We start from the raw sequence: 17160 nt of genomic DNA, 5'->3' as shown, positions 1-17160 counted from the left end.
GTGTTTTCCCCTTCAATTTCATTAATGAACAAATGGCGGCTATTTGTAAACTGCTGCAGTGTTTCATCTAAGTGTCTGAGCTGCCACCAGCTGGCTTTTTGCTCATAACTTCTTCCATTTCAAAACTCACCCTGACAGTTTCATGTAATCATCAAAGCTCTACGTAAACAGTTACGTGGGCAATATGTTGATACCATTTCTTGGTATGGAGGCAAAAGGTACTAAAGAAACATGCTTCTTTTTCCCTCCGCCCCTCTCCTACACAGAGCACAAAAAAACACAGTGAACCATCCGGTATAAGCCGAGTTTATACATTGTAGTAACAAACTGGTTATACTAAGAAGTTTGGTCTATTAGTGTGGACTGAGCAAAACTGTGTTATAACCAGGTTAAAAAAAAATGCTCTCAATACAATGAAACAAGATCAATATCAATAAACAATTTTAAGACGCATGCTCTAAACCAGGGCTGTACCTCCACCTGGTTTCATAACCAGTGATAACGCTGTTTGGATCTAACTATATTAGCATTTTTTCTAAAATATTCCCTGCTAGCAATGGTGGGAGCAACAGGAGACAAAGTACCACAAGTCACAGTGGTTAAAACCAACTAAGGCTCCCTCATCATTGTTATCAGTAGAGATGTGCCAATGGAATGATGGGCAGTTCTCTGAAAAAATAGTAAGGACACAGCAACAGCAGCTAGCTAGACCATGCTGTAACAAACTTTGGCCGCCACAATGTCAAGGAATGTTTGCCATATGTAGACAGACTTTTTGCTAACTGGAAGGAAAACTAGACTTGTCTGTGCCACTTGAAGAAAAGTCATTTTAATGCTGTTAACATAAACTAAGAAATAAGACTAGTCTTAGGCTTAAAGTAACTTTGTTAAAAGATTCAAAAATGGATTCACGCTGAACATTTCTGGGCAGGATCTTTCAGATTTCCTGAGTTCCATAAACAGTTAGGATTTAGACTGCAAATTTGATGCATGAATATACATACCAACACCCTTCCCGCAAAAGCTAGCCCTTTTCAAGCTGGCCTTTGAAACACAGAATAATCAATGGTGATACTTTTAAACTCTTTGGCATTAATGGCTTCAGAGAGCATGTTTATAGTTGTGCAAGGGAAAAAAGGTTTTGGCCATTAAATTTAACGAATCTCAAGGACCCTGCAAAACAGACGTATCAACTAGACAAGCCTAATGACAACGTGCAGCTCTGATGTGTCACCTGCAATTTGTTTTCCTCTCTGTTTTGAAGAAAACAATTGGGTCCTCCCTGCAGCTCTCCTTCTAGCAGAAGGGTTCTATTATATACATTTGCAACCTCCTCTGAGGGCTGGACAAGTACAGCATTCCTCCAGATTGAGCCAACATGTTTTGTCTCCTTTCCTGATGCTTCTTCACTGTTCTGAAGGCTCTCCGTCAGCCAGTGAAAGCAAAGTCCACTCATCCATATATTAAAGATATTTAGGGGTCAAATGTCTAGCAAACATTTTAAGTGACAGGCAAGAAATAAGATTCATAGCTAAAGGCAATCAAGCTGTCTAACCATGAAAAGTTATGGAGCTGAAGAAGAGCTCTGAAGCTCAAAAGCTTGTCTCTTTTACCAACAGAAGTTGGTCCAATAAAACATATTACCTCACCCATTTTGCATCATGAAAAAAATTAGTCTGATAAGCCAGGAAATTATAGCCATATACATCATTCCCACCTGTCATAATCCCCCTCACTTTAACAAATACAGTTTGCATGTGTAACCTATGCCTGCTTGATGTGGTGCTCTGTTCCCCTATAATAGCACCTAGACCATTCCAGAGATTAACAAGTTTACTACAGAATTAGCTAAGAGCCATCTGGCTTTTAGTTCATGCAGTAGAGATGCATGCACTAAGCTTCAAAAGTCCCAGGTTCGATCCCGCTCGCCGACAACCAGGGTCTGTCGGTGTTACACACGCATTACTTAGTCTCTAATAAAAGGTAAAAAGTTTTTATGTTCATCATTACTTTAGACCTGCATGACAAAACAAATGCTATCAAACTGTAAAAAAGGTCAGGAACCAAAGATGAAGGAAAAATCCAGATAGTTCAAAATAGACAAAGCACTGACATATCAAGGTGTAAACTTACACTATCTGTGGTAGGTATTAGACACACTTTTATCATTAAAGTTGATAACTAAGCCCTTGTTCCCATTATTTCCTCCCAAAAGGGAAAGAACTAAAGACTCAACTAATCATGTCCTCTGTCGTCCAACCAGCACACAGCTTTCATATATATTCCAAGATTTTTCCATGTCAAACTTAAAATGAAGAGCATTCACTTTTAGAATGTTTTCACTGTATTTTTCAGTACTCAGAGTTCAACAGATTGCCATATAAATTTTACATATATACACACACACACACCCATCTTAGAATCAATTTTTCAATAGTTTAATAACACCCATCATTAATTAGATTCCTAGGCTCACTGATCTCTGGATGAAAAAAACTAAAATCAAATTTAAATCATTCCCTGGTTTATCAATGCTGTTAACAGATCAAGAAGAGATTTTAACGTAGGTTCTGGTCTGACACCCATGAGTTTTTGGATAATTTAAGATCTCACTAAGGAAACTTATCTCAAGTCTGACCATGCTTAGTTCTTGAAGCCTATCTTCACAAGGCTTTACATTTGTACCCCAAATTAGTCAATGTTTTCCCTGGTATGTCTTCCAATGCATGGATGTCCTCCATTTGGTATTCTAGATATGGCCTCAAGCATCTTCTACAGCAGAATCCTTAGTCCCTTTCTTTATAACCCAGTGCATACAAACACCATTTGCTTTCCCTGCAGTATCATACAGTTTGATACTTACTAACACAATTAGGGTCTTTCTAAATTCCAATGGTAGCATGTTACCCATTCACTACCTACTACACCTCATCTCATCAAATGCTGGTCCTTACATTTTATAAGACGACTGCCTTTGCCACTTATCTTCACAGATCCTTCTGCAAATCTGTATTTCCACAGTATTTATGACAGATCCAGTGTAGGCATCAGCAAGTTTAGATGCATGTTTTTGGTTTTACAGATAAAATTGAGATTAGCCGCTATACAGAGCTCTGAAGGACATCACTTACTCCTTTGCTGACATTTATGAACTATGTACCACCCCCGCCAGATTTTTATCCAGGTCACTGCTTCAGTACAGAATCCAAAATCCTTGTTTTACATTGTTGTTTCTTATGTGATAAATAAAGTTTAAGCTTATATTACAAAACTTGCCAACTAGGTTCAACGAGTAACAACACACATCTTGAAAGTCACTCTTCCCTCCCCTCCAACACAAGGGGCTACAAATTTAAAAATAACCTAAACTCTAGGCATTACTTTTTAAACAATTGGATTGTCTGAAATACATTACTTGGTAAAGCCCACCACTGCAGGAGGGGGAGAAACACATTATTGAAAACACAGTGAAACACTCTGGGCAAACATAAGAAGTGTATTAGTGCCCTCAGACAGGTACAGTTCCCAACATCCTGGTTTGGTTGCTGCGGCAACACTCAATAGAAGCTGATTTCAGGTGGGCAAACTACAGTAGTAGCAGAAACTTAACATATCCTGTTTTTATGCAAATATAACAAATAATAAAGGAAGTGAAAATGAAAATAGGCTATGTAGGTTTCTAAACACTGGTCTTCAGAATTTTCTGCAAGGTATCAGCACTGCTATTAAAGGGTATTATAAGTACAACTGCAAGTGCTTCACAACTTTTACTGTAACCAGAGTTGCCAGCTTTCACATGGTTAAATAAGTACCCAGACTTTCACAATAAGCCAAAAATCAAGCTAATCTCAATTCAAAACAAGGCCAAAACAAGTTAATCCCCAAGAACCCCAACATTCTGTGTGTCTAGATCCCCCCAGCATACAGTCTGGGATTGTGGTGGGCCCACTGTGCACCCCTGCCTCTCTTGCCACTTTGCCCCTTGCTACTGTTTGCCGGGAGACGATCAAAAAAAAAAAAAAAAGCTATAAGCAACAAGCTACAAGCCAAACACTAGCCAACAAGCAACTCACAAGACAATTAATCCAAAAACAAGCCCAATTTCTGCGGTATTTTTGCAGGTTTGGCATGTCTAACACTATTTCCACTCAAAACTGTCAATTTCTCCTTGTCAACTGCAAAACCTTGCCTGTTTAGTCTCAAATGGGATATTTTGGGGGGAAAATAGAAAAATCCATTAGATATTTATGAGTAATATAGGTGGGAGAAGGTGATTCTTCTACTCCAAAACTTTTTAAAAAAACAAACAGCTCAGGTAATTGAACTAGACTTTACGTTTCACATGCGATTGGTTCTCAATGAGGAATGCTGGGTCCCATCAGCATACACTGAAAATTAACAAGATACAAGCAATTAAAAATGGGCTTGACCATGGATAGTAAAAGTAATGCCTATGGAATTACAGAGTTATAAGAACCAGCTGCATAACTGTCCAGTGTACCCAGTAGGTAACTTATTGTCAGTCAGTAACTAATAGACTAGTCAACTTTAGTATCTATGAAGTGATCAAACAGAAGTTGCACAATTCCACTAATGCAACCAGGATCCATTTTTTTTCTTTGAAATTAAGCATAATTAAATGCAAACAACCTATTTTTAATGCAGCATTAAGTTTACACATACGACCATACAACTCAGGAAATTACACTTAAATTTCTCATTGCACTGTTAGTACATCCCTGTTGCAGAGGCAGCACTTTTCGTTACTAGTTAGGATACTACATGTATATCTTATAGAAACATATATATATCCTCAATACATATATACTTAAAGCTACTTAAAAGTTCTGCCCTTTATACTTTTGAAGTCTAACTTGTTACTGACATGTTAGACCTATAAAACTAGAAAGTATTTAATATTAAAGAATTAAATACTATGCTAACTGTTTCTGTCCACAATGGGACAGGACTTCACATGATAATAAAGCCAGGTAGAAAAAGGCTTTTTTACCTGCTTCAGATTTTAGCATCTGTCTCATAATGGTTTGTCCAGCTAATCAGAGGCCTGAAAACATATTGTATGTGCTACAATACCTAGCAACAGCTAGGATATACTAGCAACCTTAACTCCTGCTTTTGTTATTTTTCATCCATCCATAACATTTACAGTAGTTAAAAAGAAAAAAGCGTTACTGACATGGTCATGCCATTTAGCATGGAGCAGTTACGATGTCAATGCAAATATTAAACACTATTCGGTGTTCAAAATAACTATTTTGAAGTGCTCAAAAGCTGCTACATTTAGAGGACACACCTTTTATGAAAACAATAATCAAACTGAACACCTAATTATGCAACTACTCGCTAGATGCCATTTCACCTGTTTATCCATTCCCTTCCTTCCACTTTCTATAACTATCCCATGTCAAAGGGACACTCTCAATCTAGATCACTTTTGTCTATTGTCACCACACACCTAGAATTACTATCACTGGAAGCTAGGGGGGAAAGTATTTCTCCAGTCCTAGTTTGTTTACTTCATGCATTTGACAGCATTTTTCTGTTAGTTTTCCTTTTTGTAAGAATCTTTTACACCAGAAGCAGAAAACTAAGAGCCTTATGAAAACAGAGGGAAAATTGTAAAACTACAGAAATTGGCACAGGAACTCAGTGGTAGATGAAGTATCTGAAACGTAGTGTAATTTATACTCTTTCAGTTAACTTAATTTCAGATTGACTGTGTTCCTTCAAGACACTGTATGCAGCATGGGCAGGGTAGATTTGCCATGTTTCTTGAGACATAAGCAGATGGAAGAGGAAGAGTGATACAGGGGAGATGACTAAGGTGGAAGCTGTATGAGAAATAAAAAGAAATAAGAAAAGCAATGGAGGGGAGAAAGCACAGAGCAAGAAATCCCTCTCCATCTGCCAAAAAAAGTGAGGGAGCTCAAAGTTAGATATCCAAGAACAGAAAAGGAAAGAGAATTCTTAATGCAGGAAAGAAAAGTCCAGCTCTGATTTGTAAATAACAGATTTTTTATTTTTCAAAGAAAGAAAATCAACTGTTGGAGAACACGAAGTTGGAAAAAGAAAAATTAGGTTAGAGCATGACAGAACGTAAGTTATACAGTACCATTTTACACACAATAAGCTTGTTGTCCTATTATAAGTGCAAAGTGATCAGCAAACCACCTCATGTAATTCCACTCAACTAGTTCTCTACCAAAGTCCAGAGAATAGGATCAATTTTTGTAAAATCCAGAAGGGGGTTTCCAGTTAGAGAACCGTAACATCTGTATAGTTAAAGCTATACAGGATGATTGTATAAAGTATAGCTCTAGTTGGGAACTCAACATACAATTACCACATGAATACTCTGCAGATAATTAATGAATTATTCAAATAACTTAACCTGCTTATGTGAACAAGTCAGTAAGCTATTTTCCCACAATTGGGTACTGTGCACTGTTCAGCTCTACATTACCTCAAAGTATTTTCAAACTGGGTGGGACAATTATATCTAATTTAAATTATGGAGCTGACCCTGAAAACATTTACGATTAGGTGCAGACTCAACTGCTGAGAGTAGTCCCACTGAAGCAAGCACTACACCATGAAGTAAGTAACTGAAGGGTCAGACACTACTGTTCTCTCAGACACATAGGAATAATTTTCAGACTTGGCTGCCTAAAGCTAAGCACCTAAAATCCATATTCAGAGACCAAAATATAGGTGGCTTGATTTTCAGTGAAAGTTGCAGATGTTTGGCATATCTTACTTCAGCTGGAACTGTGGTGTCCAGTGAAAGTTAGGCCACTTCTTAAGGTTTTAAACAGAGATAGAGGTACCTAACTTTAGGCATCCAAGTTTGAAAGTTTTGGCTTTAAGTATTTACATTAAAAAATGGGAATAAATGTACTGGATTCAACTGATTCCTCATTAAGCCTTCAAGTGGTGTGTGATTAGCCACCTCAATGCAGTTCAGTTATCAATGCAATGACAAGATTCACAGTGTACATTTCAGGAGCACAAGAGAACTGCATTGAATTTATAGCAAGCATTCTGGGGACAAAGGGGGAGGTTCAAGTCTGTTATTATTCATTGTGTATCCCTTCCTGTAGAGAAAAAAATATTGAAAATAGGAAAGATGTACCAAAGTAGTGTTGCCCAATACAATTTGTGCCTGCAGAAATTTATGTTTCAAAGTTCTGAAAAACAGAATAGTTGTCGTAAAATTACAGACTGCATATATACAGATTCTAGAAATAGAAAACAATGGGTACATTAATTGCATAATTTAACCGAAATGCTACATACATTTGAAAATACACTTTGGATGCTTTCATTCTTTAAGACTGACTTGCCTGAGAGAATAAAGGACTGAAAATTATTCACAGCACTCCAATTATAAGTGGTGTAGCAGAAATCTAGGGCACTGACAGTTTTCTGCCTGGTTTCAATTTATTTATTGAACAACATTGAGATGTTTTAATAAAAAGATATATACAAACTTGGACCTGCAAGCTATAAATTATCTGTTTTTTGAGCCTAATATCCATAATCTAAGCTGTACATGCATCATATAATTAAATCTCATTTTTTTCTTTAAAAAGCTCTTTCTTAGAGAAGCAAGTGACACAGTGCAGTAATATCAAGAATGTAGTTAAAAAAAATTCACATGCCACAACAGCCAAGTTTCCTCCCTCAGTTTCATGCCCTGGGAGACCATTAGTCTCTCTAATAAGGAAGAGTGATCAAAGGGAGAGGCAGCTGTAAAATAAGTCTTTTTCAGTTGCATTAGTGTCTCCCTGATGCATTATAACAACATAATTGTGGGAACTACCTTTCTGATTTAACTATATCCACCTACAATGTGTTTGCCAGGAGCGCCTACCTTGTGTTGAGGGCACTAAGCTACCGATAATTTACTCTTGGGGAAAAGAAAATAGAATCCAGCTGCCAACAAGAAAAAAGTAATCAAATCCCAAAGTGACACTACCCACAAACAGTACTAAATTGCCCAGGAGTCTTTAAAATAGCAATATGTTTTGAAAAATAATAAAGTCATGGCAACTACTATAAAGCTCAAATTTTAGGCTAAACATTTCCTTAAAGTATTTTAAAAATCTATCAATTTTGAATACTATAGTTTTAGGCCCTGATCCTGAAGGGCACTGGCTTTTAAATTGTGGGGCATGCCCCACTGAGGGGTGCAATGAGGTTATCGGGGGAGGCAAGGACCTGACTGGTTAAAAATGAACCATTACCCAGTATACTCAGTGCCATACTGCCATTCTAGTGCCAGCCAGCTTCTCAAGAACCCTCCCAAGAACCCACACCTTCCTCCTCTCTCAAACACTCACCCCGCCAGCCCTAGTGACTGCACTCAGAATCAACATAACCATGGCACTGCAGACATGTCCTGCCCCACAACAAAAACCTCACACTCTGGCACGCGCATGCATACACTGAGGGGGTAGAACCGCTGAGCATGCATGAGTAACTGTTCTGGACAGCTGGGGTTCAAACAAGGTATACAAGCCTTCTCCCTGTACACGTTGGTCGATCGGAGATTCCCCCCACTCCCTCCAAACTCTGTACCATCCGGATTCCTCTCTTACCCCTATGTTAAGGGGGGCATATGTAGAACATGAATCTCCAAAGGTGGGATGCTGAAAAAAAGGTTTGGGAACTTCCGCTGTAGAGTGATCCATACAGGCAGACCTTTATGTGTGGATGGGCAGTGTCACCTATCCAGGTCTGGGGCCTTTGGCAGTAAAGTTGAAGAAGATACAGCCAAGCTATAACCTGCAGCAGAGAGCAAAATAAGAAACAAGTGCAGATTTCAGCCTTATACCGTTCAAATGTGTTAATTCATACTGCTTTTTTGTTGCAGGCAATTCTTGGTGGTGTATTCTAGTTTCCAGGTGTAATAAATGGTTTACAAATATCTGAAGTAAACTACAAATTTTTTCTCTGAATTTGTCTCACAGTGAACAAATATCTAGTGCCATAGAAGTGTCAGCTTTAATCTGGAACATTTAAGATGTTTTTGCATTTTCAATTCACTGGGTATTTTAATACATACATAATCTGAACTGAAAAATAAACTGAATTTTTTCTCTACGAAAATAGTTTGTCCAGCATTTAATAACACCACTAGCAGCCCTATATGCTCACTAGTAACTTTACCCACATACAGATTACGTTTCCTCCCACTTTAGCCTATCCAAGTTCAAAACAAACAACAAATAACTAATTTGTCAAATATCACTGCTAAATCAAAGTCAATACTATGCAAATTTACAAGAGGAATCCAGACAGATTTACAATGAATGTGACTTTGAATCTGGACACAAAAATTAGGAAAGACTGTCTATAAGGCAGTTATCCAGATATACGGCAAGTTCTATTTCACACAAAGGCAACATGAATTCGCTTTCTTATACTGTGACTTTCACAAAAATTCTAAGTTTTACTGTTGAGAGGAACATGTACCATAAAACATAAGCAGGTGAAAGTGTAAAGGGACTTTAATTCCTTACAAGAAAACTCAAGTCAGCGGCATCATCACTGTACACTCAAGTTCAATATTTTGACACTTACAAATATAACAGCCAACCATGTGATTAAACAGTTCCCTTCAGTCTAATATATCTAGTGCAAAATTTACTCAGCAATAGTGCCATTAAGAAAAACCACTGCACTAGGTACAAGCCTATTGATTTACTGGTCTCCAGTTAAGGGTTCAAGTCACCTAGCCATTACTGTCACTCTCCAAAACACCACTATTTATTTATACATTTCAGACATTAAAAAGTTACAAATCCTGCTTTTTCAAAATATGAAAATGTATCTCCTCTTTCTTTTCACAGCAACTACACCTAAACAGTAAAAGAAATCCATGAATGTTCAGATAGGTCATTAATTGCACTAGCTACAGGGATATGTAACAAGTATTTCATTTAATCTCCCAGTCAAAGGGGGAACAAACAGAAATTCTGGAGCAACAGAGTAAGAAATCTGTCAGTGACAAGTCTGCATACAGGCTGATCGTTTGTACCCTGCGCGGGTACCATATTTGGAGGAAGCCATGTTCTATAGCAGCATAAAATATCCTGCAGCTATCATGATTTGTTTTTAACCTGTGTCCTCCAACATGACAGACAATTGTGCTTTGAAAATACTCAACTGGCTACTGGAACATGCTATGCACTGCATTTTTTAAAATGAGACATTTGAGAAAGGGGAAGGAGGTTATGAAAGACAAAGCATTCCTGCCTCTAAAGAAGATGCCATGACTGATCTACTTTATAAAGCATATGCACCTTTTGCTTTATAGAAGAACATGTGCCTGAATAAGATGTAACACTTGCTTTAACAGAGTGGGAAACACTGACCAGATACATAAGAGCAAGGTTCCAGGATCTAGTACACAAGAGGGTGATTAGGAAGACAGCTTCTCTATGGATTCTTTACATGACCACACTTCAAAAGGCTTCTCTAACATAACTTTTGTCTGAAGATTTTTCAAAATCCCACCCCTTAATAAATTTATTAAGAGATAATAAACCCCTGTTGTGATAAAATATTAAAGAAATATTTGTAACTTAAAGTTGTTAAATAAAGCCAATATGAATTTTTATAAATTGGGTTTACAATATGTTTGGAGATTGTTCTAAGTGACTGGTGACTATGCAAGATGATAAATAGGTTTTTTAATATGTATGAGCTACTTATTTTAATACTGAAATGACCTGGAATGCCAAAAATTACACCAACAATTAGGGTGTAATTGCACTTCTACATACACCTATTCATCATTTGCTAGAAGAAATAATCTAAGCCTATGATCTAGGCTTAGTAAAACAGAACCTGAATTCAAACTAAAATCCTTGGCATTTTACTAATTTTAGAAGCATCAGATGTAAGCATCATTCAGCAAAACCTCATTTTGGTTGACATATAAATCCCATCTGTTCTCCTTGAACATTAGAGATCTTGTGGCACTTCACTTAAAAGGTTTGCACTGTTGTTCAAAATATCCCTTTTTGCCCTTCACATCCATCCAACTACTGCACTGGAAGAGTGCTATGTGCCAGTTGTCTGCCTCCTTCCATCCCAGAGGTGACTGCATTTCAGTGATGCTGCATGTATAAAGTTTATGAAGCACTCTGGGATCCTTCAGGATGCAAAGCATGCTATAAACACAAAATATTATTCAGGACCAGCAGCTAACTGTTAGACTGTTGAGGAAGAAGATGAAAAACACTATTAGCTACTGAACCACCTTCTCCAAGAGGCGATGAAACCAGCAGCCCTGACATGCTGCTTGTTGTGTGTGTATATTTTGGTGAAAATCCCTGGCAGAGAGAAAAACAAACAAACATCAGCCATTAGTCTGTCCCCTCCTCAGCCTTGTATCTCATTGACCGTTTTTCCCTTCAGCTAGAAAATGGGGCAGGGGCACAACATGGCTTTAGTTCAACTTCAGTATTTCTCTGAGAATGCCATGTTCACCTACCTGGCCAGAGCCGCAGTCCCAACCTGGTACCCATCCCTAAGGGAACTGGGGACGATTCACAAAGGAGCAGGCAGGGAGAGGAGCCATTTAATCATCCACACACAAAAAAGTGGAGAAAGAGCCTCACTGGGAGAGCGGTAAGTGGCAGGGAGAGTGACCCCCCCCAGCCTGCCCCCCTTCACACCTGGGGCTGACAGGGAGAGCAATCCCCACCCCCCCCCCATACACTCTCAGGGGCTGACGGGGAGAGTGACCCACCCTGCCTTCCCCCCCCAGACTGGCGGGTGGAGGGGTGGCAAGGAGAGCGAGCCCTCCAAACAGACCCCTGGGCGTGGGGGGCAGGGAGCGTGACCCCCAGTCCCACCCCCCACCGTACACCCCCGGGGGCTGACAAGGAGAATGACCCGCCCTGCGCCCTCCCCACAAGCGGAGCCTGTCCTTGGCTGTGGGCTCCTCGCCGCCCCCACACTACACCCCTCCCAGGCTCAGCCGTTGCTTTCCCGGGACGGGCTCTCACTCGAGGCCGCGGATGCGCGGCCTAACCCTCCCGCCAGCTCCGACAGGCCCACAAGTCCCGCTCCAGCCCCGCGCGCACCTGCCCGCGCCGCCGCCTCGGGTGCCCTTCCCGCGCCAGGCCCCACAGGCCGGACCCAGCCCGCTCAGGGAACCATTTTCCCTCCCCCCAGCCGGGGGTTAACCCCCCCCCCGGCCTGTCGCCTGGGGGCGAACCCCGAGCAGGCCTGGGCCGGGTGGGGGGGGGGTTAACCCCATGAGCAGGCCTGGCCCCTGGAGGCGAACCCCGAGCAGGCCTGGCCCCTGGGGGGGTAACCCCACGAGCAGGCCTGGCCCGGGGGGCGAGGGGAGCAGGCCTGGCCCCTGGGGGGGGTAACCCCACGAGCAGGCCTGGCCCCTGGGGGGGGTTACCTGGCCCTGGGGTAAGCCCCCCCCCCCCCCAGCAGGCCAATTCAGGTGTGTGGGTGCCCCCCCCGTGAGCCGGCCTGCGGCGAGGGGTGGGGAAATTCAATACTTACTCAGGGGTGGGATGTTCCGGATCATAAAAATCCCCCATCTTCGGCCTCCCCCGCTATCAGCAGCAGCAGCGAGGATCCGAGCAGCCCCCGCCCCGCATAGAGAGTGTGGGGAGGGTGTTAAACAACCCCCCCCCCGCTCTGCTCCTCCGGGTCCCCAGGCACCAGAGACACCAAACCACCTCCGGGGCTGGGGGGGTCGGGGGTGCGCGCTCTCCTGCCCCGGCTGCCTCCTTCACATCCTCCTCTTCCTCCCCGGGGATGGGGACACCACAACGGGCACCAGGGACTGTCCCGGCGGCGAGGAGTTTCTGGTGGTAGGAGGGTGTCTCAGGGCTGATTCTCCTCCGGCCACCCCCTTGCAGCCAACAAAACGCTTCCCATGCACAGAAATCAGCCTCAGGAACTTGCTGCTGCTGCCCAGGCCATGGGGCTCCCCTCCATCCCGCGGGGGGAGGGGGCAGAAAGAAGCCAATTTATAATTAGCAATAATCCTCTCCCTCCAAAAGCGATCGCCTTGCCGGGGTGGTGGAGAGAGCGGGGTGGGCTGTGTCCTCCACGGAGATCCAGGCCCCACCCCAAAAAGGAGCCACTCTTCTTCCCAATGAAATAATCCAGCCAAGCAATACAATAAAAAAATAAAAAATCAACCCAACTGAAACCTCCTTCCCTCAGTAACTGTAAATCCTCAAGTTTAGACGTGGACGAACGTGTCTCCCCCGTCGCTGATTCGGTTTCTGCTCCTCTTCTGCTCTAGCTGTTCGATCCGATTCCCTGGAGGAAGGGGTGGGGGGTTCAGAGACCCTTATGATGTAGTTCTGGGAGTTAAAAGTGGATTATATTTTTTAATAGCTCTCCCTTTCCCCTTATACTGTATTTTTGCTCTTTAGCGGTGGCTGAGCTTAGAGGCTTCTTCCTCGCTCCCTCCTCCTCCTGCTCTGAAACACAAACGGAAACTGTAACTCATCTACTTCCTACTACGAGAGTAACAGAAAATACAGAGCGCGAGAGAAACAGCGATAAGGCCCCAAAGCAAGCAACTGCCATAAATGCAAGCTGCTGCTCCTTCTCTGCAAGGTAAAGAAGCAATTTCATGTCGTGGAAACAAACATGGAGCAGGAAGCTCACTATTAAAGGAGACGTGTCTGTTTTGTTGGTTTGGGGCTTGCATTGAAGATGAGGTTTTTCTTCCCGGATGAGTAGTTTACAGCCTTTTTTTTTACATTTGGGAACTAGAAGCAGTGCCCTCTCCCCCTTCAAGTACCTGTTCCATGGATATAAACACGCAGTGATTTCCCCAGCCCAAGGGCTGTATTTTTGTCTTCTATAGATTTTCTGAGAATTTGCATAATCATTACAGCACTTTATTTACCTCCATCCACAGCGCTGTTACTTTTACTTGATCTCCCTCCTCTCGAGTAGCCATTGCACAGCTTGCCCCCAGTTTACAGGACAAGGTAGACTAGTGCATTTGAAGGCTGTGATACTACAAGTCACTCCTGTGGGTGGGCTTATTAGTCAGTGGACATGGTAGTCTTCTCATGCAGAGTCAAGCGGCACCACAGGACACAGGTTAAAAAAACATTTTTCTCAAGTGTTGTAGCCGAGTTGGTCCCAGGATATTAGACACAAGGTGGTGAGAAAGACAAGCTTTCAGAGCTCTGTGTAAGATTGAGAGCTTGTGTCTCCCACCAACAGAAGTTGCTCCAATAAAAGATATTACACCTCACCCACCTTGTCTACTATTTTTATCAAGTACATTTCTTTACCTATGTTAGCATCTTAGCTTCTTATTAACAAAAAAAATACGTAGTACTTGCATAACACATCATGACAAAGAGTCAGATGCATGTAGTGCATGTAAAACATACATCTGACGAAGTGGGTATTCACCTGTGAAAGCTTATGATCCAATACATCTGTTAGTCTATAAGGTGCCACAGGACTCTTTTTACAGATCCAGACTAAGACAGTTACCCCTCTCATACATAACACATTATGTTCAACATGATTACAAACATTAATCAATCCTCAGCACACCAGAAAGGCATGTATTATTCCAATTTTACAGACAGGGAAGTTGGGGCAGAGAGATTCAATGACATGTCAGAATCTAAGGCCAGAAGGGACTCATTATGCTCATTTTGTCTGATATCCTGCATATCACAAGCTATTGCATTTCACCCAGTAATTCCTGCCTCAAGACTGTAACTTCTAGTTGAGCTGGACACGTCAGCCATGAATCTAGTGGGAAAGCCAGCAGTACTATTCAGAATTTCCTGATCTCTGGCACGAACCATTGAACCATATTGGTCTCTGATTCTTAAATTACAGAAGGAATTTAAATTAGATCCCTATCCCACAATGAGCACCACTTGTCAAGACTGGTTGTTTTTCTAAAAGATATGCTCTAGCACAACAGGAGTTATGGGCTTGATGAAGGAATCACTTGGTGAAATCTTATGGTCTGTATAAAATGGAGATCGGATTAGGTTATCATAATTTTCCCTTCTTGAGTTAAATTACACAAAGCTATGAATGGATGGGGAGGCTCTCATATCCTGACATAGCCCCATTGCAGCTCCATTGAGCTTATTGCAGAATCAAGGTCTTATTTTTCACTATTTATGTTTGTTTTGCATTTCAATCAGCTTGGATAATAAAAGCAGATGAGTCATTTTTGCTTGCTGGTTCTCCTGCACTTGCACAGCAACTGCAATGTTTATATTATAGACGCTGTATTATATTGTTCTTTGATTTTATCCTTCATTTTTTACAGCAATGGTAAAATAAAGCCTGCTACTTAGGCACAATAAAATAATTTTATTCATCAATAACTACTTTAAAAACAGCAAGAAATAATGAATGCTGTTTAGTCAATATAAAAGATCTACAGTACAAGGGACAGTTACCTCTGAATGCATCATGAAAGGGATACGGCCATAATCATCATCAATTAATTGTTAAGTAACAACATCATTCTCAGTACTGTACTGACAAACAGACAGTCGCCTCCTAATGAGTTTGCAGGGCAATGCTCTGAACCCAGACAGGTGAACCGCTGTGCCTTTGTGGACATCACTGGATCTCCACATGAGTACAAAGGTTTGCTTGTACGTAGCAAGTTGCAAGTTTGTGGCCTAAGGCCCTGATCCCGTGAACACTTACACATATGCTTAATATTTACACACATAGGCCCCAATTCTGCAAACACTTACACACATGCTTAACTTTACTACAGTGAGTCTTACACCATTACCTGCAGCAAGTTCTGCATGGAAGACCTGTGCGCACACATAGTCATGTTGATTTAAGTGAAGAGCCACCATACATGAAACTCATGGCAGTGTTAGGGCATAATTCTTACAGTTAAACATGCATGTGAATTTGTGCAGGATTGGGGTAAAAGGCATTTAAGTCAATGGTAAAGAGAACCCATGTGGAGCAACTCACTGGATTAAGGCCTAAAACATAGACATAGAGAAGATAGGATGCCCTGCGAAAGCCAGAAGTAATTTAACTTTTATTAATAAAAATATTAGAAATAATAATTTATTAAAGATAAGTTTATATTTACTTCTGCCTTAGCATCTGAAATTCTTAGAACAAGGAACTTTTCAAATCTAATCTTGCTCTACTTTCTCTCTAGTTTTTACTTACTTTCCCTTGTATATTTGCATTTTCTAGTGATCAGATTATTTAGCAAAAAAACCGAGGAGTCCTTGTGGCAACTTAGAGACTAACAAATTTATTTGGGCTGTAGTAGGGGCAGAGGGTTGTTTAAATTATAATATTATTGTCTGAAATTTAAATTTGCACGAAGACTTTTTTTTAAAACAACCTCCAAATTTGGGATTTGATCCAGCTGAAAGTGCTGCAATATGCCATACAATATTCAATACAACACAATCTGTTCAATATACTTGTCAGATAGCATTCAGTGGTGTCTATTGTTAGTTGTTAATTGGATATTGTGTAAAATTAATTAAATAATCACAAATCAATTACTTAATATGCTGTTGTGTGGTGACTGTTAGTATGTAGATAATACATGGTTGAGTATGGTTTGTTAGGGATAGCAGCCAAAAAGAATGATTAAGCAGAGAAAGTAATTGTAACACACACAGAATGATGTTCATAGTTTACAATCTCAGCCCAGCTACAAGGGGCTTGGCTAGAGGGAGTTTCCCATATTAGTTTTCCTCGTATGAGGTCATGGCAGGGAAGATCCAAATAATATACAGGAAGCAACAAGGTCCTAATCTTGTATGCACATATGCATGCAAGTAACTATCCACGTGAGCAATCCTACTGAACTGGTTAGTACACGTGCATAGTCCCACACTCATGCATAAATGTTTGCATGATCGGCACCAAATCATCTACCCATAGGCAGCTCAATTGATTGTATCTGTTCTGGTGTCTACTGTCTAGGGTGACCAGATAGCAAGTGAGAAAAATCGGGATGGGGTGGGAGGTAATAGCCCATATAAAAAAAGCCCCAAATATCAGGGCTGTCCCTATAAAATCACAACTTCTGGTCACCCTACTACTGTCTAGCCACTTAAACACTAGCCATGATAGTAGTTATACAAGAGCAGAGCTGAA

At 41.0% G+C, this 17160-nt stretch overlaps 1 protein-coding gene across 2 annotated transcripts in view; it reads right to left on the bottom strand.

The window, feature by feature from the left end:
* The window catches only part of SETD2 (SET domain containing 2, histone lysine methyltransferase), a 152444-nt gene extending 138276 nt beyond the window's left edge, over positions 1–14168 (bottom strand). Inside the window, exons 1-2 of one of the 2 annotated variants that reach the window (XM_032770627.2) lie at positions 13925–14168; positions 12556–13490 (exon numbers count right to left, since the gene is read on the bottom strand). In XM_032770627.2, the coding sequence (XP_032626518.1) occupies positions 12556–12593 (38 nt within the window). In that variant the 5' untranslated portion in view covers positions 12594–13490; positions 13925–14168. Of the gene's footprint in view, positions 1–12555; positions 13842–13924 lie in introns of those variants that run through there. The other variant, XR_012655158.1, reaches the window with a different exon arrangement.
* Positions 14169–17160: the final 2992 nt, after the last annotated feature.

The sequence above is a fragment of the Chelonoidis abingdonii genome, chromosome 2 (genome assembly GCF_003597395.2).
Source record: "Chelonoidis abingdonii isolate Lonesome George chromosome 2, CheloAbing_2.0, whole genome shotgun sequence".
NCBI classification, from domain to species: domain Eukaryota; kingdom Metazoa; phylum Chordata; order Testudines; family Testudinidae; genus Chelonoidis; species Chelonoidis abingdonii.
The sequence above is the reverse complement of the archived record's forward strand: the minus strand, read 5'-3'. Positions and strand labels throughout refer to the sequence as shown.